The sequence below is a fragment of the Buceros rhinoceros genome, unplaced genomic scaffold, assembly GCF_000710305.1.
Source record: "Buceros rhinoceros silvestris isolate BGI_N320 unplaced genomic scaffold, ASM71030v1 scaffold1334, whole genome shotgun sequence".
Classification (NCBI taxonomy): domain Eukaryota; kingdom Metazoa; phylum Chordata; class Aves; order Bucerotiformes; family Bucerotidae; genus Buceros; species Buceros rhinoceros.
The window spans coordinates 88545-110169 of NW_010408588.1; the positions used below are offsets into that span (position 1 = coordinate 88545).

Genomic DNA, 21625 nt, shown 5'->3' on the forward strand with positions numbered 1-21625 from the left:
TTTCCTAATTCTATTCCCTTTTAGGATATCTCCACATTTTCTTGGGCAGTAATACAAGTTTTTGCCCCCGTGTTTATTAACAGCCATCCCTTTGGGGATTTGTTTTACAGTGTGACTCCACTTGCATGACACGACTAAAGGGGACTGTGGACTCCGTAGTGAGGTTGGAAATGGAGAGGTAGTGGTGAGGGGGACTTCTAAGCTTTGCCAGCAAGAGGAAAGTTCACACTTACAAATGACCTTGATTTAAAACAAACAAACAAACAAAAAGGTGTTAAATACACTAAGAGATGAGGCATCGTTAGCGTTTTGCCATTACAGGTGAATAATGCTTAAGTGAACGGAACAGGCAGGAGTTACTGTTATTAAGCCTTACTTGAACTGCTACAGATCGGAATGAATTTGCAAATGTCTGCAAGTAAAATCTAGGATCCTTTTGTGTTTTCCAGGGTGTGCAGATTTGCATCTTCTGGATATGTTGACACCTACTGAAAGAAAAAGGCAGGGATACATCCATGAGCTCATTGTCACAGAAGAGAACTATGTAAATGATCTGCAGTTGGTCACAGAGGTAAGATGGCACAGCAGCTTTAGGAGCAGGTTTTAATCATTCAGCTTTTAAAAATAAATCAGTAATTTCACCGGGCAAACTCATTTTATGTCACTGCCGTGTTTGACTTCCCGGGGATGATCTGTATCAAAATTTCATATCTATATCTGTATAGATACATATGCCTATGTGCATGGGTGTGGTTTAAATTATCATTCCGGTAAAATCTTTTTGCTCCTGATTTTGAGTGTTTATTTCTCATGTATAAGTTCTCAAAGCCTGAAGCTTATTTCCACATTCACAGTGGCAGTCAGTTATCGCTTACTGTGATTTTCTTTAAATGTTATAAAGTGCACCTCTTATGCGGGAAAAAAAAGGGAGGAATTAGTACAGGCAACTGACTTAGACAATTCTTTTGACAGAGAAGGAGAGCCCTTTTTTGAAAGCGAGGTCAAGATATGCAGACCTGTGATGCTATGAGATAGATCAGAACTTCCATAAAATAGTCCAAAGAAAAACATATTTCAGTTGTATATATTTCAGTTGTATTATGAAAGTAATCCTGGGATATTTTGCAGGAGTCCTCTGACTAAAATTCCCCGGTTTTAAACAGATTATCATAATTACACCACCAACACAAATGTAGAATATTCTCTTTTAAAGCCGTAGGCTGCTTACACTCATATTATCAGGGAACACTGTGGATCCCTAGGGCGCGGCGCATGTTTGAAGTCTGTTCCACTGAGCATCAGGTGTTATTCTGATGTAAGATCTTCTCACCTCTAGACTGAGGAAATGAGCAGCATCAGTCTTAGTCACTTTGATTATACTTACCATGTACTTTCTAAATTTCTTAATTTTCTGAATCTATAGATCTTCCAGAAACCACTAATGGAATCTGAACTGCTAACGGAAAAAGAAGTTGCTATGATTTTTGTTAATTGGAAGGAGCTGATTATGTGCAATATCAAACTACTGAAGTAAGTGGGTTTTTTCCCCTGTACTTAGCAATAACAAAATCATGGTCCTCCCCCCACTTCTCCTTTTAGCTACATGAGAATATTTGCCACTTACGCAAGTAGTAACCATGCATTTTTCCTTGTTGGAAAAAGCAAAATACTGACAGTGTTTGCTGTGACTTGTTGTTGTTGAGAAAAATCCAGCAGTTCAGTTCTTTGCTGAGTAATTATTTGCACTTACTTTGCTCTTGGTGTACACGTGCTCCAGAACGCAGTATCAGCCTCTCCTGAAGGGCGGTGCCTGCCAAGGCTACCCACAGTCCTGTCGTAGACTTCTACTTCCTCTGTCCCAACCCATACCCAGTTCCAGCCCTGTTATCCATGAACGCAAAACAAGGCACAACAACCTCTGCACAACCTCTGCCTCCCTTCTTCTGAGTTAGAAGCCGCATTCCTTTAGTTATTGTGGGCTTAGAGCACCTCAGCAAGCTGTTTTATGAGAAGCGGCACTGACCAAGCCTGGTTTCCTATGGATTTGTGCCTAGCGTGCCCTGTGCCCTTTCTTCCAAAGTCTGCAGCTCCTGCTGCTCCAACTCTCCACCATGAAGCTCCACGCAGTGCAAGTACCCTTATTTCTCCCTTCATTCTCTGTGCTCTCTGATTAATCCAGTTCCTTCGTAACTGGATCCTTCTCAGCCATCCCTACTGCTTCAGCAAGGCACGGTAAATGCTGTGGCTGGTTTGGAGATGCATGTTTGCAGGTTGCTCCTCTGGTTATTGCCAGAGAAACTAAATGAGGATTGAATTAAACCTGCATTGTCATAAGCAAGAAGATTAACAAAGTTCCTTTTTTCCCAACTGAGCTGCTGATTTCCACTGACCTTACAGGGGTTTTATGATTTTGAGATATCTCTATTTTTGTAAAACATGTTTGAAAGTGGCCCACATGTTGAAAAGTTATGGCAGTGATAGGACAAATGCAGGCAGCTCAGTTACAGTAAACCTCCTTTCCGTAGGAAACCAGGCTGAAAACTAGAAGTAGCTTTGAGCTTCAAGTAGTGGTAAGGTTTTTATCCCTCATTTAGGAGCATATCTGTTACTCTCTTTACAAACTAATAGAAAAGGAAATTACATTCCTTTTTGTATTGTATCTGATCTGGAATTGCATTAAGTTAATGTCAAATAACAGTTTGGTTACCACAAGAGGGAAAAATGTTGGCTGAGGGCGCGGTCTAGATTACTGTATTCTTAAAATATGCAGTAAATCTTATGGCTGATCTGTTTATTATTCCGGGGTCTTTTTGTTTCGATAATGAATAAGAGTCAAATCATTTATTTCATAAATGAGAAATCATTCTTTAGTGGTCTACTTATTAAACACACGTGACCTTTTCATGTTTAGGGCTTTGCGTGTGCGCAAGAAGATGTCTGGAGAGAAGATGCCAGTGAAAATGATTGGGGACATACTGACAGCTCAGCTGCCACACATGCAGCCTTACATTCGGTTCTGTAGCTGCCAGCTCAATGGGGCAGCGCTCATCCAGCAGAAGACAGATGAAGTCCCTGAGTTCAAGGAGTTCGTTAAAGTAAGAGAAGCAGCAATCACGCTCTAAATTTAGCTCATCATTTTGCTAATTTGCGAAACAGTTGCAGATAATGCTCTGTGTTGGGCTAGAATGAAGAGCCTTCAGACTTAAGCACCCATTGAAGAAACAAATTTTTTCAAGCAGCTATAGGGCCATAAAATACTTCATTTAGTAATGATCTTGCTGTAAAATGCTGGGGCAGTAAGAAGAGGCCCTTCTCTTGTACAGGCTAGGCAGGAGAAGAATATGTTGTAAAAAATAAGAGAAATTCTGCTGCACTGACGTTGTGATCTGCGAACACGTTTAGCTGGAGCACGGTGTTTATTTGTTGCCTTACCTTTTCCTTTGTTGGAGGAGATCATTTTGCAGGGTTTTAAACAAACTGACTAACACCATTTTACCTCTCTAATGTTTCAGAGGTTAGCAATGGATCCTCGCTGTAAAGGAATGCCACTATCAAGTTTTCTACTAAAGCCTATGCAACGGGTAACAAGATACCCACTAATAATTAAAAATGTACGTTATTTTGCAAAGATGATGTTTTTGATGCTGCTTTGCTTATAGCCTAATTACAGGGTAGTTTTGCTGTTTATGTCAAGCTTTGTCACTATTAGATATCTGATGTGCTAGGGAACATGGGAAAATTTATGTTTTATCACACTAGAGAAAATGCAGTAGTTCATTTGACTTCAGCAAAATGACTGAGTATTTAATTAGAAAAAGAGGTGGAACTTCCGCACAAAGAACCAGAAGACAGTAAATGCTGAATGAAAATTTTAAAGTTTAGGTAACATGAGTAACTGGTCAACCTTATGCGCATCTTTGCCTTTTTCCACAGTGTCATCCCCTCCCCACAGTTTGGTAAATGACATTCGACGTGCAAGCCTGAGTGCCAAATTATTGCAGGTTACCTTGCTGCGCAGCTGGATAACTTACACCCTTTTCCTAACTTCTGTTCGTTGCCTAACACTTGGCGTCCTGAATAATGCTGTTGAACTTTTGAAGTTCAGTAGCCCAGGACTTTTGAAGGAGAGAGTTATAAATTGGATGTTGGCATTTAGGAGATTCGTTGAACAGGCGTGGATGTATTTCTGCATAGGGCTGGAATTTGCATACTTCTGTCAGAGGAGCAAGCAGTGTACTGACGCAGAGGCTCTGCAGGCAGGCATTCATTTCAGCCCGTCCACAGACAGACCGAGTCTGTCTCTTATTTTTCATGTTTGTTTGTCAAAGAAGAGAAGAAATTTGGAACAGATTGGCTGGCTCTGATGAAAATAAAGAAAACAGAAGTACAGGGCTGATAATACGAACACATTTTAACTGCAGATAACGGGAAAGGCTAATGTATTTTATTTGTCTGTAGATAATAGAAAACACTCCTGAAAACCACCCTGACCACAGTCACTTGAAGCATGCTCTTGAGAAAGCAGAAGAACTATGTTCTCAAGTAAATGAAGGTGTGCGGGAGAAGGAAAACTCAGATAGGCTGGAGTGGATCCAAGCTCACGTCCAGTGCGAAGGCCTGTCAGAGGTAAACACAGAGCTATCTAGAGTAACAGAAATGTGGGCGCACTTCTCCACCCGTCAAGAATAAGCCATGGCTCACTTACGGCACCGCATTAGGGGACGAACAGTGTAATAATCAAGTCATATGATCTTCAGTCCTTTGTTTTCATTTTTCTTTGGCTCCCTTTCGCTCCTGCACGTGATCCTTTTTGCTGCTCGTGTTATTGCTTTCTATATGATAAATGCTGCTTTTGTTGCCTGGATCTGGGCTAGTACCAGGTTCAAAACTCCAGTTTTCAGCCACAGCTTTCCAATTTCATAGCTCTTCATAATACAGTGGTTATTGTACTGCTGTATCTCATCCCGAAGCTATATCTGACCGTCCTGGAGCACTTTAAAACTCACCACAGGAATTTTTTTTTGTGATAAAACTTTGTATATGCTTTGAAAACTGAAGAATGCTGATCAAGTCTCTCTCAAGACTACAGAGAGAATCACTGCCTCCCATTACATATTATTTTTGAAGGTAATTTGCCAAGTTTCTTGACTGAAACTGTAAGGAAAGTATTGTGACAGCATGTCCCGCAAAAGGATGGAGTGTATTTTGATGGCCTCGCTATTATTGGTAAAGATAATAGAGGCAGACAGATCACAACTTGATTTTCAAAGTATGCACTGAGTTTTCAGTTCTAGAAGATGAGCAATAAGCACTCGGTTTTTAAACTGGAAAAGATTGGATTTCATCTTATGAAATCTAACTGGTTTTGGGAAAACACATGTATGACAAGGTTGGAAGGGTCTGTCTTACCACTGCTGCCTGAAGGAAGATGGCTGCTTTTACCTTCTGTACATGATGTCTGGCCCTAGAATACCAAAAACATTACCTGAAATTACCTGAAATTGCTGACCCAGTAACACCAGTAGCAGCAGCCTTGAATCTGTGGCGAGGGGCAATCCAGCTTTCCCCTGGTTTTCTGTCTGAGTTCTTTCTAATCTGTAAAAGGAGCTGCTCCAGATCCAGTGCCCAGCCAGCCAGGATGGCAAGAACCATACCATCACCTAGTGAAAATAAACCTGAAATGACACTTTAGGAAAGGGCAAGCCTCTACTCATCTGGTAACAACCTCCAGAAGATGAGTTTTGAATTCTGCCAGTTCCGGCCAGTGGTCAGCAGCTGTCCACTAGCTCCAGGTATCATGGATACGCAAAGACAGGCTATCTGGAATTCCTTTGGTGTGTTTTAATGGGTGAAATGCAAAACGCGGTTCAGGAATCCAGGCCTTGTTAGGAAAGCTCAGCATGTGGAGAAGCCGTTTGTGTAGCTACTGCTGACCCAGACCAAGTCACCATCAGCTCAGTTCCTCTCACAGGGCTGCATGCGCGTGGCAGAGAAACTCAAAAGGAGGCACAAACGCTTTTGGCTTCTCTCTGCCTGTCCAGACCATGTCCTGTGCAACTGATGGGCTGCCTTAAAGTTGATTTCGTGTAGCTTTTCTATGTCTTGCACTGCTTGTCATGCACAAGGCAGAGACATTGCTCGTTACCCCTGTGACACAAATTGAAACCAACGTCAGGACTCAAAACTATATTTGATCTCTTTCAGGGGAACCTCGATTGTTTTACTTTATACAGTGCGTTGTTCTTCTTCTTCTACTTTTCGCAGCAACTCGTATTTAATTCTGTTACAAACTGCTTGGGACCGCGCAAATTTCTGCACAGTGGGAAACTCTATAAAGCCAAGAGTAACAAGGAACTGTATGGCTTTCTGTTCAACGATTTCCTCCTCCTGACTCAGATCATAAAACCTCTTGGCTCTTCTGGCACAGACAAGGTCTTCAGCCCCAAGTCTAACCTGCAATACAAAATGTACAAAACTGTAAGTACCGCTCTTAAATGGCAGCTGGGATGGTTACACGCTAACAGTGCGTACAGCAGGCAGCAGCTCCCGTACTGGCTGCGTGGGCAGTAGCCTTTACAGCGGTTTGAAAGCTTTGGCATATGCTGGTGATTCCAGGGGCCGATGGGGAGAAAGCTGGTTGTTTGCTTCACTGAGATGAGAAAAGATCCTTCTGCTAAAACAGATTGTTTTGCTAAAACAATCTCTTCAACAAGAGATCACGTGTGTCGGGGAGTGATGGGGAAAGTAGCGTTTGCTGCCCGTGGTGGGAAAGGAAAGATTGCTGTGCTTCAGGAGGCTGCTCGCTTACTTCAGGAGAAGCGGTCCCAGACTCTGGAGACACCAATGTCTTTGATAATAAGAAAATTTTTAAAAAATGACAGATATGAAGAAAGATGGGAGGCAGGCAGAAGGGGAAAGATACTGCCGGCACAAGATACATCTGTTGTAAATTGCTCTGCGTTGCATGCAACTGTTTGGATATTGTGCAGTAGAACTCTAGCTTTGCCTAATGTTTTACAGCCCATTTTTCTAAATGAGGTACTAGTAAAATTACCCACTGACCCTTCTGGAGACGAGCCCATCTTCCATATCTCCCACATCGACAGAGTCTATACGCTCCGGGCTGAAAGCATTAATGAAAGGTAAGTACCTGCACAGGCCGTGTTAGTACTGCATTTGAAAAGCCTGGTGCAAAAACGTACGGGGTGCAACGTACGCGTGCGTAGCAGGCTCCAAGTGGTTTATGTCATAAGACTGGAGAATTCCTTCTGCTTGAGAATACAGCGATACTCTGTATGTGAAAAGGAGAGAAAAACCGTGATGTTTCCTGCATTCCAGCGTGACCAACAGTGAAATGGCTATAGGCCATATTCCACAACATTCCACAGCAAGGACGCCAAAAGATGCAATGCTCTCTTCTTCTGTTAGCATCCGTTTCTTTGTGCCAGCGCAAGCATTTGTAGGGCTGTGTGTTGAATGAGATTGAGGAACAGGTCAGAATTCGACCTTGAAGCAGAAGCCTGCCAAACTAAACCCAGCTGCGTTTTAATCTGGTTCGGTTCAGATTGAAATAGTCAAAGAAATGGCAACTTCAGAACCTTAACTGGGGATTTTTATTTCTGGCAAGCTTGTGGCGACAGGTTTACACTGACTTTTACTGAAAAGTTTTCTCTACCCAAATGTAAGGTCTTGAAAGATAACTTCTGTTAGAAAATGAAAGCTGGAAGTGCAGCAACCCCCTGCCCTCTAGCATAGACATTGTTTTATTCCAGCTTGCAGATGTTTGACGCTTAAAACTTCTGATGCATAAAAATGTATAAAACACCTTTGCTCCCTGCCTGCCTGACAGTGTTATTCATTATGTCCATACCCATAGTTTTTCTTGCAAAAGATCGTACTGTTATGGATCCCATTTGTCCTTTGGGATGCTGTCTGTCCCTCTGTGCCACCGAATGAGCGAGCATTGTAGTTAGACCCTTCGTGATGAAAGCTGACACAGCCTTTTCGGTTTAGGATCTGTTGCACAAATCAGACTATAGCAGTCATCATCTGTTCTGCGTCACGGCACTCACAGCAGTGATCGGAAACATCTGAACTCTGTGCCACATTCGTCTTACTGAGCTCCAGGAACTTCAGCGAGATGCTCAGGCACTCTAAGCTGAACCATCAGTGGAAGGAGCCAGATCTTCACACGCTAAACACCCTCTGGGTGGTGGTGCCTGGCTCTTCCGTTCACTATAGAGAGACCCCACAGGAACTGCTCTCTGAATTTGGGCGCTCTAGTTAAATGCCTTTACCTAAATGAGATACAGACTTTGACTTCCTTTCCTGCCAGAATTGCTTACTGCGTAAATGCAGCATTTTAGGTGAGATACCTTCAGGTTTTCATCATTCACTTGCTTTTAACTAAGAGCAATGGAGATAAAACATTAGCATCAATGAGTGATTCATTTGCCCATTTAATCTTCAAAGACCCTTCTGAACAAAGGCTTAGTGTACTTCTGAAGCTGCCGTTTACCATTTAGGGCTGAGCTGGAAGACAGAATTGTCCTTAAGTGGTTTGTTTTCTCGAACAGCTGTCTGTGCAGAGCATACACGTGGGTGTTCAGACCCCGACCCAGGCCAGCGCAAGTAGCTGCAGTGCCCTGTAGAGAAGCAACTCTTCGTTTGGGGTCAGAAGTGGATCCACAACTCCTAGATTCTGACTCAGCTTCTAGAGTACCCCTTCTTCCACACTCCTCTCTGTTAATCTTTCCGCTCAGCCTCTTACAAGGCGCCAGAAAGGCCTGTAGGGAACCACGATCGCTGGTCATCTGTGTACCCCCGGAGTTATGCTTCGTGTGTCCCGAGGCTCAGAAGGATTTTGGTGTGACGCCTCAGGGGTCAAGAAAAGGGGGCACCTCTGCAGCATGTCTTGTATCTACTTGTATCTTGTATCTACTGGTTACTAGATATTAGTTTATTAAAATAAAGCAAACCTTTTATCTGTACCTTTTGGTTTCTCACCAAGTCCCTCATGCTTGTGGTTCCCTTGAGCTTTTTTTGTGTGGTGAGATCTGCTGGTTTGGGATGGTTAGGTTTCTGCAGATGCTCTAAATTCTGGGAAGATCTTTTCCAGGCAGACAGCTTCAGTGTAGCAGAGCCTGTGGTGGGGCCAGAGCCTTGTTTGGGGAGGAGGGCAAGTTTGCTTTTTGTCTGCTGTGCCTCCAGGGGAGGACAAATGGAAATGGTGTTTTGCAACTTTTAATTTTTGTTTCCTTCTGAAGGACTGCCTGGGTTCAGAAGATCAAAGCTGCTTCAGAACTTTACATAGAGACCGAAAAAAAGAAGAGGGAAAAGGCCTACTTAGGTACAGCATGGAATGGGGGGTGGGAGTTGTGCCTTATCTTTTGTGGAAAAGCCCATAGGCAGGATAATATGATAATGACCTTTCTTCTCTTCTGTTTCAACACAGTTCGCTCACAAAGAGCAACGGGCATTGGGAGGTTGATGGTGAATATTGTTGAGGGCATTGAACTAAAACCTTGCAGGTCCCATGGTAAGTGCCTTTGGTTTGTCATAATATGCTCTTTGAAGAAGACTTTCCTATTTGTCAGACTAACTTTGAAGGAGGTTCTGTCCAAAATACGGTTTTGTTTAATCAAGCCATTTTAATGAACTTAAAATATGCGGAAATGATTTTGTGCAGTTCAGTGGTAGTCATGCAGTTGTCCTGCATTAAGCATTTGTTTTGGGCAAACTTGGTTTCCACCACATAAGCCATGTCGTAAGAGATCATGAGCCACTGAGCTTGAAGAGTGCAAGGTGCCCGGCACCTTGCAGAGCTGTGTCCCTGTTTGTTACAAAGGCAGTGAGGCCACAGTCTTCCTCCCTTGCATTGGCTGTAGGAGTAAAAGGATATTTAGGATGACAATCACGCACCTAAAAGCGTGATAACTCTTTTTTGCTTGTTTTCGTCTTCCCAGGAAAGAGTAACCCATACTGTGAGGTGACGATGGGCTCTCAGTGCCACATTACCAAGACGATACAGGACACCCTCAACCCGAAGTGGAACTCCAACTGCCAGTTCTTCATCAAAGACCTCGAACAGGACGTGCTCTGCATTACGGTGTTTGAGAGGGACCAGTTCTCCCCAGACGGTACGTAGGGGGCTGCCACTCTTCCACGGGTCTATTCTAATCTTCTGTTTTGAAAAGGTAGCTGCCTGCTGATGTAAATCATGGAATCAGAGAATGGTTTGAGTTGGAAGGGACCTTTGAAGGTCATCTAGTTCCAACCCCAGTGCTGAGCCCCTTTGTATATTGGGAGCGTACTCACCCTTGCCTCCCAGTGGAACAAGAAGTGCAAAAACCAATCGATCTTTCTCTGTTTTGTGAGGGGTTTCCTTTCTTGTGCCGCTTGACTAAAGTGTGGTTTGCAATTCTACTAAGTCTTTAAAAAACTCTGGATGCTGTTTGCAAATGTATAGATTAATGCAGGAGGAAGAGAAATGTCTTTCAAGTTCCCATAACATGCAGTAGCGGTGTCAGAAATGAACCCAGGATTCCTAACTCGGTTCCTAACCTGGGATAAACATATGGCGCATTGAATAGTACATTTTGGAGCTGTAACCTCTTGGGCAGTATTTGGGTAGGACTGTTGTTCGTGTGGCTAGTGCCTGTTGGCCCTTGGACCTTGTCGCTTGTGTGATGCACTGCTTGCCTCTGTCACCTCCAGAGGACTTAACAGTCAGTTCGAACTGTGCAGCAGCCTTTGGTACTTCTTCTGACGTACCATAAAGTAAGCAAGCTGCTGAAGCAAGGCACCTGTGAATTACATAGTGGGGTTTTCCACTTAAGGGACCATTTACTTTTCATGCTACTGCTGTCTAATGTGGTCTAGCTAAAATCCTCTTCTGTGCAGCTTGGCAACCTTTGGCCTTCTTCAACTGCAAAAATATAGTGGGACTGAAGACTTGTCTTCTCCTTTTATTGTGTGTAGATGGGAGCTTAGTTCCTTCTGCAAGTTAGTGTTTTACTGTAACGTAAACCAGTTGTGTCATTTCTGAGCGTGCTATCTTTTTGCATTTCAGACTTTTTGGGCAGAACAGAGATCCGTGTGGCAGACATTAAGAAGGATCAGGGTTCAAAGGGACCAGTTACAAAGTGTCTCCTTCTGCATGAAGTCCCAACAGGAGAGATAGTCGTCCGACTAGACCTGCAATTGTTCGATGAGCCTTAGAAGGAAAGGGACCAATGTTTTATTTCAGTCTTAGTTCACTGCAATGAGTGTCTGCAGAAGCTGTCACAAAATCCTTACTGGTATGGTATGAAACCACTGCTTGCCCTTCACACGAAAGAGGGTTATCAAAGCAAACAGGAGCATCTTTGTGCCTTGATAATTCTCACTGAAAAATGAATCCCAGTTTAGTGAGGAGATTTCTCTCTATTTCGCTATGTGGAACTTGGTGTTAGTTTCCTGGGTTTACGAAATAACCTAGTTGTTCGTTGTGCTCCAGTCCGAAAGACTGGCAAACCATATAGGTTGCTGTGCTTGCCTCAGTTACCCTACTCTTTTAATTTACGTAAAGAAGGCAATGTTGTTATGTTTTGGAGGCTTTCTGCAGGGTTTTCCCCTGGAGGAATTCTGTGCCTATTGCTCAGCAAAGTGTTGTGTAAATGTAATCTGAACAGAAGCAGCAGTTACACAGTAAAAAGGTCTTTGAAGACCTTCATGATGGTACTGAACAGACTTTGAAAATAAATAGTTTGTATATATAAACAGAGGAGATTATATTAATGTACCACTTCATGACTCGTGTTGCCCCTGAAACTAAATTATGTGCACATCTGCACAGAGATGAATTGCTCTCCAGAAGAGTCCACCTCCTCGGTACCTTTGGAAGTTGCTGCTTTCGATAGGACTGTAAATGTTCAAACAGTAAGCGAAGGATTAAGCGCAGAGCCGTGCTGTATGTTGTGCTCTACCACTTTGATACGCCTTTACTACCGCTGCTTGATTGTGTGACCACAGATGGATGGTCTGTCACCTGCAGCGGGGAAGGAAAAAAATTGCTTCTCTAGCTCAGGAAGCTAGTCTCTACCCTGCAGAGTCCAGTTTGCAAAGTGATCACTGGTGACCAGTTACTAAACGGCGTGGTGCCTAACTGTGTTTGACATCAAGGCAGCAGCACACTGTAGCTCGTAAAGGTGTTTGTGGCAAGCCGCGGTGGTTGCACGTCCACGAGGTGGATGCGACCGGAAGCAGAGCGCTTGTGACGGTGCAGAGTGGGTAACCCCAAAGCAAAAGCCTTGTCATCTGGGAGAGTGCCAGGGCTTATATATCCATTTAACTCTACGAAGACACACGCGTAGGCCCGCATCCAGCAAACTTGCCCTGTGTGGCAAAGCACCCAGCTTTAAGCATGCACTTACGTCTTGTTTCCCTTAAGCACGCGCCTAAGTGCTTTGCTGAGTCTGGACTCGGGAGAGAATAGGCCCCTGAGATGAAGATTCCTCTTTGTTCTGCTCGGATTCATTTTGTTCATGACCTGTCCTGCACACGCTGGTATTTCTGTAAGGTCTTTGTTTCCGAACGGGAGGTGTCAGCCTGTTTCGTTAGCATGTGAACGTTCTCGTGGAGCCTGTTGTTAGGTTTTGGTGTTCCTTGCATGTCCTTGCGGTACTGGTCTCCACCTTTCCTGTATAGGCGGTGTTCTCTAGCGCTACAGGTCTTACTGATTTCCATTAGGGAGTTAGGTTGTATTCATAACGGGTAGGTAGGTGCGGTATGGTAGCGAGTGTAAACTGTGCTGGGAAGCATCTGTGTATTATAGTTTCCTAAAAGACCACTGTAATGTTTTAAGCAATGGGGGGGTTAAAAAAAAAAAAAGTATGTTGGAGGGACAACAAAGTTTACATTTCATACTTTTCAGAATCGCTTTATTATTTATTTATTGAAGATAGTGTAGAATTTTGTATCAGAAATGACAGACATACTTATGTATTTTTTGAAACAAAACAGAGGTACACACTTTAGTTAGAAACTTGCCACTGACCACATTTTAGAGGGAGTGTAACTTCCTAGGCATGCATTTGTTTACCACTAACTGGCTGAAAACACGATTAAGAGAACTTTAAGTTTCTATTTTTCAATGTTGTTAAGGAAATTGTTTCAATTAAAATATGTAAATAGTACTAAACCCATGCTTTCCTAATTCCATATCAATACATTTTATTAAATATAATGTATATGAAAATACACATTGTTGTGGTAGGATAAAAAAAAGTGATAAAATCTATTAATGGAGTAACATTAAATGTCATTGTCTAACCTTTTATTGCTGTCCTAATTTTACTAAGTAGCTGTAAATATGGTGAACGGTCATTTCAGTGTTTAAAAAGTAGCATCACTTTTCCGTGGTATCATTTCACCAGCATGAATTACATTAATAAATAGAAAAACAGGACCAAAAAGACCGTGAGTCTAATGCAGAAATCCTCGCCAGGTTTTCGAAGGGAGCCTCAGGGAGCTGCACTGTCCTCTGAGACTGAACTGGTGTTGGAAGCGGGGAACCCTTAGCTGCAGGGGCTCCTCTCAGATCTCAGAGCCTTGTCATGGGCACGTACGATAGCACCGTCTTGGGGAACTGCACCTTCCCAACCACCATCACTTGTGATTTCCCACTTACCCTCGATGCACAGCAGCGTTTAACTCCCGTTAACGTCAGTAGGAGTGACACGAACAGGATGATGACGAAAGGCTGGGGTTCGGTCATGGGTATCTGATGAATCCCTCATCATCTCTCTAATCCTACAGAGGAAGCTTGTCCTGATACCTGTGCGTTGAGGACAGAGCGTACGTATACCCTTAGAGCCAGCCAGCTGTGCACCGGAATGTCGCTCTTCTCTCGCTTGCTCCCTCTCAGTGCTCTGTAGCACGCTGGCACTGTCCTCAGTGCTTCTTCCCGGCGGAACTGCTTTTCACCAGGGGTAGCCAAAGGTTCTTAGAAACCTAGGGACTCCTGCCTGGTTTTCCCCGTTCAGGAATGCTACAGTCTTGCACATCGCTTTGCATTTTCTCCATGGCTGCGCAGACTACAGGTTTCTGCTTTTCTGCCCACCATAGCTAGATCGACCTCCTGCTTGTCCAGAGCTCGATGGTGTAAAAGCTCAGGTCTTTCACTGGAAAAAAAAGAGACTCATTAGCTGCATTCCTACAAGTGCTTTCATAGAGAAAACTGCAAGCTCTCACGGGCTTGTTTAGATACCCTCTGTGTGCTGAGGATTTCGGGGAAGGGAGAGGCATGCAGCAGTACCGAGGAAGCTGGGTGTCTCCTCACACATTTAAGACGTCAGCTGGCAGTACCACGATGTAGGAGGGTCAAGCTGTCCTCTTTACGAGTGCCACGTGCTGCCTGTCAGGCCAAACTGCTAGTGTGTGCTACCAGTATCGAACACCTACGTTTGTGTAGACCCTGCTGTCCAGATGCTGGTTGTTGATCTCTGGGTATCTCCGTTACCTTAGCTCACTTTCAGGGCCCGTTCCAGCCCCATTAAGATGCGTGTAAGCTTTTCCTAAGGTTATGCAATACAATGACGACCACAAAATTGAAGCCCAGAAAATACTTGATCACATTTTGGATTGGAAGAGCAGATTCATGCAGATAGGCATCCCCACTAAAATGCAGAGGTTGTAAACCTGGATATTGTGGAGTTCTGGGACTGGCTGGCTGCATTTCTTTGGTAAAATTCATCCTCGTAGAGCAGCTGAGTACAAGGTCTCGCCATTACTCATCCTTAAAGTGAGGCTCTGGTGAGACTGAACTGGTGTGAGGGCCACTGGGACTGGCCTTCAAGACAGGGTTCGTTTCTATCCTTTTAGCCGGCTCTACTTTTTTGGAGAAGACGTTTCCTTAGAAGTAATCCTTCAGCAATCAAGCCTTTCTAAAAATAATACTGTGACTTCTAAATGCATTCACTGCCTTCATTGGAACAGTGGTCTTGCTTTGGATAAACCGGGAGAAAAAAAATCCCTCAGAGGAGAAAGAGCAAAATCTGCAGCTGTGAGAAAACGTGCAATGGAAAAAGTTACACCGGTAGCTCGGCCTCCGAGCTGTAATTCTGGGAATCACTTTTTTCCTGTAGGTACGTTCATTTTATCAGGAATACTGTTTCTCTCTGGAGCTTCCTCAGTTTTAAGCCTTGCGGTAGAACCGGATTAATGAGTCAGAAACTGGAAGGGAACACCACCACTTTTAGAAGTTATTAAAATGACTTTTCAAAGATACTGGTAGCTGAGAACTGGCAGAACCTCAGTGGCGTTGTGGCTGCAGACAGATCAGGATACCCCAGGTGGAAGAATCTTTTTTCTTTTCTTTTCTTTTTTTTTTTTTTTTTGGGAGGGGCGGAGTGGCTAGTCTAAAACCAGATCTGCAGTCTCGCAGCAGAATTTCAGTTACCCGGACCCCAGCCATCCCTAATATAGCAACAGTGATTCATAACAAACGGGGTGTTTGTCCTCAGGCTGGGAGAGCCGCGCTGGGTTTAGTGCAGCTCTGTATTTATGCAGGAGTTTGCATGCGCTTTTTGATAGAAGTGGAGCTTTTCCGCTTTTGTAACAGCCCTCTTTCCAAGAACGACCTTCTGAGATACACCTCTGAGGTGCTGAGGCCCCGTGTTGTTCCAAGACGCTTTTGCAAGGACCTCACAGGCCTGCAGACACTGCTGTCAGCCTCCCTGCTTTCCCGGTGCCATCCCGGCAGCCCTCATGAGCAGCCAGGGGTACGCAGGTACATGCCTTTTCCATACCAGGAATTCGCTGCACCGGCGTCGGTGTGCCAGTTTTCTGTCTCTCAAAGGACTTGATCCCCCAGCCCATGCTTGTACGAGGTATTTGCCAGCAATGCCATTATGCATCAGCAGGGATGTCTGTCCTCTCTCCCATACCCCTCCCCGTTTAGGACCCCTCCACCATTGCTCTGATTGCAGTAAGAATCAGCCCAGCGTTGCTGATCTGCCTCGAGAGCATTTTCTCGCTCTGGTCAGGAGTCAGCGCTCCAGAGATGCGTTTCAGGGAAACCACCTGAGCTCATTTTCCTCTGTGCTTGGTCAGATGGAGGCGGAAGTCAGTATGTCCGGAGCAGGTTCAGGTCGCCCTCTGTGAGGGGTCCAGCCTGCCACCTGAGCGCGCGTCCGTGCTGTCCTTTCCAGGCTGCGTGCTCCTGCTGCCTGCGTTGCAAGCCCAGAGCTTACGGTTCGTTGCCATTAGGGTTGGGGCTCGTGTCTGAGATCACCCAGGTTCCCTCCCAAGCCATGATTTCCCTTGCCTGCTGAGCCTGTTGCGTGAACGAACGCACTGGGTAACTGGAAAACACGCCTCTCCTCATCTCACTGCCTTGCTCTGTGCGATCGCACGGGGTTTTTCTTCTGTGTGCATCTTGTGAGTAAACTGGTGCTTCTGTCCCGTACATAATTAAGTCCTTTGGAAAGCATCGCTCTTTCCTTCCCTTTAACCTCGGTTCCCAAGGCTCAGCTGCACGAAACAGTGCTGTTTTAGGGACTGCTTCCCCGGCTTCTCCCTCACAGCTCATCTGGCAGCTGCCACCTCTGGTGCAGCCCCTGGCTCCAGAAAGCACTTTCAGCAGATGCTTAACTTTAATCCGTGCCCCGATTCCGTGCAAAGGCGTGCGTAAAGCCGTCGGGGTGCCCGTGTGCTTTGGGGGGATGCACGGAGGAATTCCAAAGGCTTAGATAATGTAAACCCCACGTGATGAAGTTGGTTCAAGCTCTGTAAGGACTGGAGGCAATAGAGCATCAAACAAAAAGTCAAGTTTAAGATAGACAGATGAAATGCAGAGGTAGTTTATAGTCTTGCAGCTGGATCTGTTTCCTTCCTTATCGTCCCAAAAGTGCTTTTAGCCACTAAACTCCCCAGACTTGTGTTTACTGTGGAAATCATCGTTCTTATCCTTACAGATCACACCACGTTTTGAAGCACTGTAAAATAAAAACCACTAGGCTAACCTCGGCCTCAGAAATACCCAGTACTTTGCCAAGTGGCGTGTTGGTAGAAAGCCAGTCTGTAAAGCCCGGCGAGGTTGCGCGCAGCCGGTGGGTTGACCTGGGCACCTTGAAAGACAGAGCATGTTGCTGAGCTGACGCTAAGCCAAATAACTGATAAATTACAGAACATTTTTCTAGATGCACTTGATTATTATATATTTTCTCAACATGAGTTTTTATGAGGCAAGTTTTTAAATGTTCATTTTACAATTTTTTTACCCTTTAAAAAGAAATAAATCACTTTTTGTTACATGTGAGTAGGGTTGGGGGGGCAACCATTGTGGAAAATGCAGTTTTTGTAATATTGTTAAATACGTTTTCAAAACTAAGATGTGAAAACTCCCAACTTTTACTGCGACAGTGGTGTCTAGTTTCATACTGCTCTGCTTGCCACTGTGATATTTATTTCAGTTTATTCAAATCCCGCAGTCAAAACCCGTGAAACACAGAAAAGCTGGGCATCAGGTTAAACCACCTAAGCTTTGAGGGGTTCGCTCCGTACCTACATTCCACGTGTATCCCGGTGTTTCTTCAGCCCCGACACTCTTGTCCTACATGCATATCGATGTATCTATAGGTAAATACATGCTTAGAGATATATATATATATGTGTGATTATTTGTATATATAATATAAAAGCACAGCGATGTTGTCATTGTCAAATACTGAGTAAATGGTTGTCAAATACTGAGTAAATCTAACAGAAAAAGAGTTTATACACACCCAGTTTTGTTTGCTTCATTTAACTATTTTACAGTAAGAACCATCCTTGGGAGACTATTTTTCTGTACATAGGAGGATATATTTAGGACCTAATTTAAAAGAATTAAGAACTGCAGTGAGAATGTGTTAAACTAGCCTTGATGCTCGATACGGTTGTCAAAGGCTTTGCTGCGATTGTAGGTGCGCGCTTGGGCTGCTTGTAAAGCTGCAAGCGTCCCTGACCCCGGATTTAGGGGTCGATTCTGAGATTGTAACGTTGTACAGGTGAAGGGAGCTGCTATTGCCTCTGCGATCCCGTCAGGCTCCCAGGCAGCAGCTCCTGCCTGCCACGGTGAGCGCGGGGGAAAGGGGAGGACTGACACGCAGGAGAAAAAGGATAGAAATCAAGAAGGAGGGGCAGAGCTAAAAAAGGAAGAGTTTGGTGAGCAGCAGCATCTCAGCCCCCCAAAAAAGAAGTGGGTGGGTGTCTCTTGGATGCTTGATTGAAAGCGAAATCCCTCCCAGCTGTGGTGGCTGCTCCCTGGGAAAGGCCTCGTGGTGTAACCTGTTCTTGTCAGGAGGAAGAGGGATGGTTGGGTGTGGGACTGTAGCGCTGGTCTGGGTGCTCGGCCAACTCACTGCCCCCACTCTCACTCCCTCTTGGCCTCTCTCACCACATCGTTTAGGCTCGCCTGGGTCAGCACCACACTCAACCCAGGATGGGTTGCTTTTGGGGTGACCAGGCAGCACCGCATGGAAGGTCACGGCTGGTGTGGAGGGACCTGCACCGAGCCTCCTGCACCACAGGCATCCATTCCACCCAGGTGAGGTCCAGAGCAAGCCACCACCGCAGGTACCTGCTCCCGGGAGGTGAGACAGCCACTCCCCCCGCGGGAAGAGGCAAGGCCACCCCCCATGGGGCAGGTTTTCCTGGAAGACTTTGGCTTCATGAACAGCTTGTGCAGAAGAACCCTATTCCAGACCTCAAGCTGCTGGGAAGGAATTTAGATTCCGGCAGCCTCTGCAGACTGCGTAACGGGTACTTTCTACTTTGTGTCAGTAAATTGTTGGAAAAAATGATAGCTGTAGTATATTTTTCAATGTTAATGCTTAGAATTGGGGAATCCCTCTCCTCGCTCATGGTGGTGTTACTTTTTAGAGAACTTTTTGCTGCCAAACAAATGGTATCGATTAGTTTCCTTTTCTCCTTCTTTAAAAAAAGTAAGTATTGTACTACTGTCTATAATATCCATAGGATCCCCAAAATTACAAAGGCATTATTAAATAAAATCTGTTCGAATAGGAGAAAAACTTCCTTTGGGTTTTTTTTTTTCAGAGGAACTGGAATTAATTTGTATTGTTCATTTACATCACATCTATTCTACAGTAAAACATTCATACTGTGACGTTGGCTTATTTTTTTTTAAAGCATTCGTAAGGTCTAACGAATAATTATGACTCAGACACCACTGTTTGTTTCTCATAAGCATCTATTCTACAGTAAAACATTCATACTGTGACGTTGGCTTATTTTTTAAAGCATTTGTAAGGTCTAACGAATAATTATGACTCAGACATATTGTACTACTGTCTATAATATCCATAGGATCCCCAAAATTACAAAGGCATTATTAAATAAAATCTGTTCGAATAGGAGAAAAACTTCCTTTGGGTTTTTTTTTTTCAGAGGAACTGGAATTAATTTGTATTGTTCATTTACATCACATCTATTCTACAGTAAAACATTCATACTGTGACGTTGGCTTATTTTTTTTTAAAGCATTCGTAAGGTCTAACGAATAATTATGACTCAGACACCACTGTTTGTTTCTCATAAGATGACTTCAGCTGTACTTTGGTTCCTGTGAATGTGTTGTTTCCTCAGCCACACTTGGTTAAATAATTGTACTTCCAGACAAGGTCCCGTTAAGCAAAAGTCCTTGGAATGTGTTCACCCGTTTGTGGGCCTGTGCCACTTCCCAGCCTGCAGTCACCGGGGTGGGAGCTGACGATACGGTTTTAGGCTGTGCAGGTTGTTTGACACAGATGAGACTGTAGTTGTGCAAAGTGAAATTATGCAAGAATAAATCAAGTTGTTTTTTAAAGTTGAACTGCGTACTGTCACATTCTTGAGAAGCGCTGAAGAAGAGTGATACGGTGTCAGACACATTAAGTACCTCTTCAGATGAGTATTTTTGTCAAAAAAAACCTGCATAGGTATAAGCAAAGTGACAGACCCAGCAGCAGGGAGATAACTTACTGGCAGTTACTGTCTGACACACTTTTCACCTCTGTAATGCATTTTTGCATTTTTTTATCAGATCTGAAAATCGAGCGTTGACTTAATCTGTAGTAAGACTGCAAAAATAAATAATTAAAAAATAATAATTAAAAAACCCCACCCACCCCAACCACAGGCACTTGCTTAACAGGCGAGGTGCCCGTACTTTGTGCATATGAGGACCTCACACAGGCCCTGACCTGCGGCCAGGCTTGTCAGCAACCACTGGTGGCTCAGCTGCCCAAGAACATGGGAAGCCTCATGCTGATCCCTCCCCTCGTTTTTGTTAACAGTTTCTGAATTACCCAGTTGCCCCGACCGCAATACCCCTGGTATCCTTGTTAAGCAGCGGGTCCCTTCGTCTAGTTCAGCACCCGCTATTGTCTGCGCTTTGAGGATGTATTTTTCCACAGCTATTTTGGGACCACGGAGCTGTCGCCGAAGCGCCATTTGTACACCACGGCTACCACAGGGGTAGGCGAGACACACAGTGTTGGGAAGCTCGGGAGGTGCTGGGGGCTGCTCTGTGCAGGCCACGTTAACCCAGCTGGGCAGGGGCCGGCTCTGCCACAACGCAGCACTGAGCTCTGGGAAGCTGCACTCTCTCGGGTACAGCTCCGTGCACCTCTCGGTCGCTACCGATCCGCACCAGGAGTGGCCAGCAGGCTGCGGGAGATGCCTCTGGGGCCTCCACAGCCCACTCACACTGCCCCTCTCCTAGCGCCGTGGATCTCCAGCATCCCCTCTACCCCGGCCTTTCAGCCTTTTGGGGGTCCTGAGGGCCACCCACCCCCATCACTAACTCCCTGAGCTTCAGCACTTTCTCCCCTTGCCCAGCACAAGCCCCGCTGCTGCTCGCACTGCTGCCAGGGGTCTGTCAGGAAGCCCAACACAGCACGCACTTCTCCTACATCTCCGGGCAGAACAGATGATCAGCAGCCCCAGGCTGGCCACAGTGAGGAACGTACTTCCACCATGAAGAACCAGAGAGAGCGCAGGGCTAGTACCAATCCTGCAGGGACACTTGTTTTTATTAAAAATGTTCTAAAAATATTTTAAAATGTGGCTGGTTAACAAGTTTCAAAAACGCAGCTGAAAAAAGCTAGTGGGAAGAGTTCAACACTCCACCCCTGCAAGAATGGCAACCATCCAAAATTAAGCCAAACATCAGTTCTTGACCAAGGACTGAGGGCGGGGAACCAGGCAGTTTACCCTCCTTCAGGAGCCCTAAACTGAAAACAGAGGCACAGCTCTGTGAGGCAGGAACCGGACACTGGTACATCCATGGCTGAGTGTCAGCTGGGAGGCACAAACAGCCAGCCAGGACACCCCAGCCTTAGGCCTCGCTGGTCATGAATCCCTGTGCTGCTGCCGAAGATTTTGTACACTGGTTTAATTTACTGACACCTTAGCCTCTCACTAGTAAGCTTTCAGAGGGTAGTTTTAGGGTAAGGCATACAGAAAACTCTGTCCAACCTTACAGACCTGAAAGAAAACCGGGCCTGACACAGCGTTTCACTGCCGAGATGACACTGTTTTAACAGCCACTGTCCTATTTCTGAAGGCACCTACCAGTGGCGGGTGCTGCGGTGAATACCCC

At 44.9% G+C, this 21625-nt stretch overlaps 1 protein-coding gene across 1 annotated transcript in view; it reads left to right on the forward strand.

Annotated features, from left to right (window-relative positions):
* Nucleotides 1–11758, forward strand: part of ITSN1 (intersectin 1 (SH3 domain protein)) — a 97700-nt gene extending 85942 nt beyond the window's left edge. Inside the window, exons 29-39 of the mRNA XM_010134894.1 lie at nucleotides 450–571; nucleotides 1424–1530; nucleotides 2912–3095; nucleotides 3513–3611; nucleotides 4459–4626; nucleotides 6265–6477; nucleotides 7021–7142; nucleotides 9267–9349; nucleotides 9455–9538; nucleotides 9966–10139; nucleotides 11072–11758. Of these exons, the coding sequence (XP_010133196.1) occupies nucleotides 450–571; nucleotides 1424–1530; nucleotides 2912–3095; nucleotides 3513–3611; nucleotides 4459–4626; nucleotides 6265–6477; nucleotides 7021–7142; nucleotides 9267–9349; nucleotides 9455–9538; nucleotides 9966–10139; nucleotides 11072–11220 (1505 nt within the window). The 3' untranslated portion in view covers nucleotides 11221–11758. The remainder of the gene's footprint in view (nucleotides 1–449; nucleotides 572–1423; nucleotides 1531–2911; nucleotides 3096–3512; nucleotides 3612–4458; nucleotides 4627–6264; nucleotides 6478–7020; nucleotides 7143–9266; nucleotides 9350–9454; nucleotides 9539–9965; nucleotides 10140–11071) is intronic.
* Nucleotides 11759–21625: the final 9867 nt, after the last annotated feature.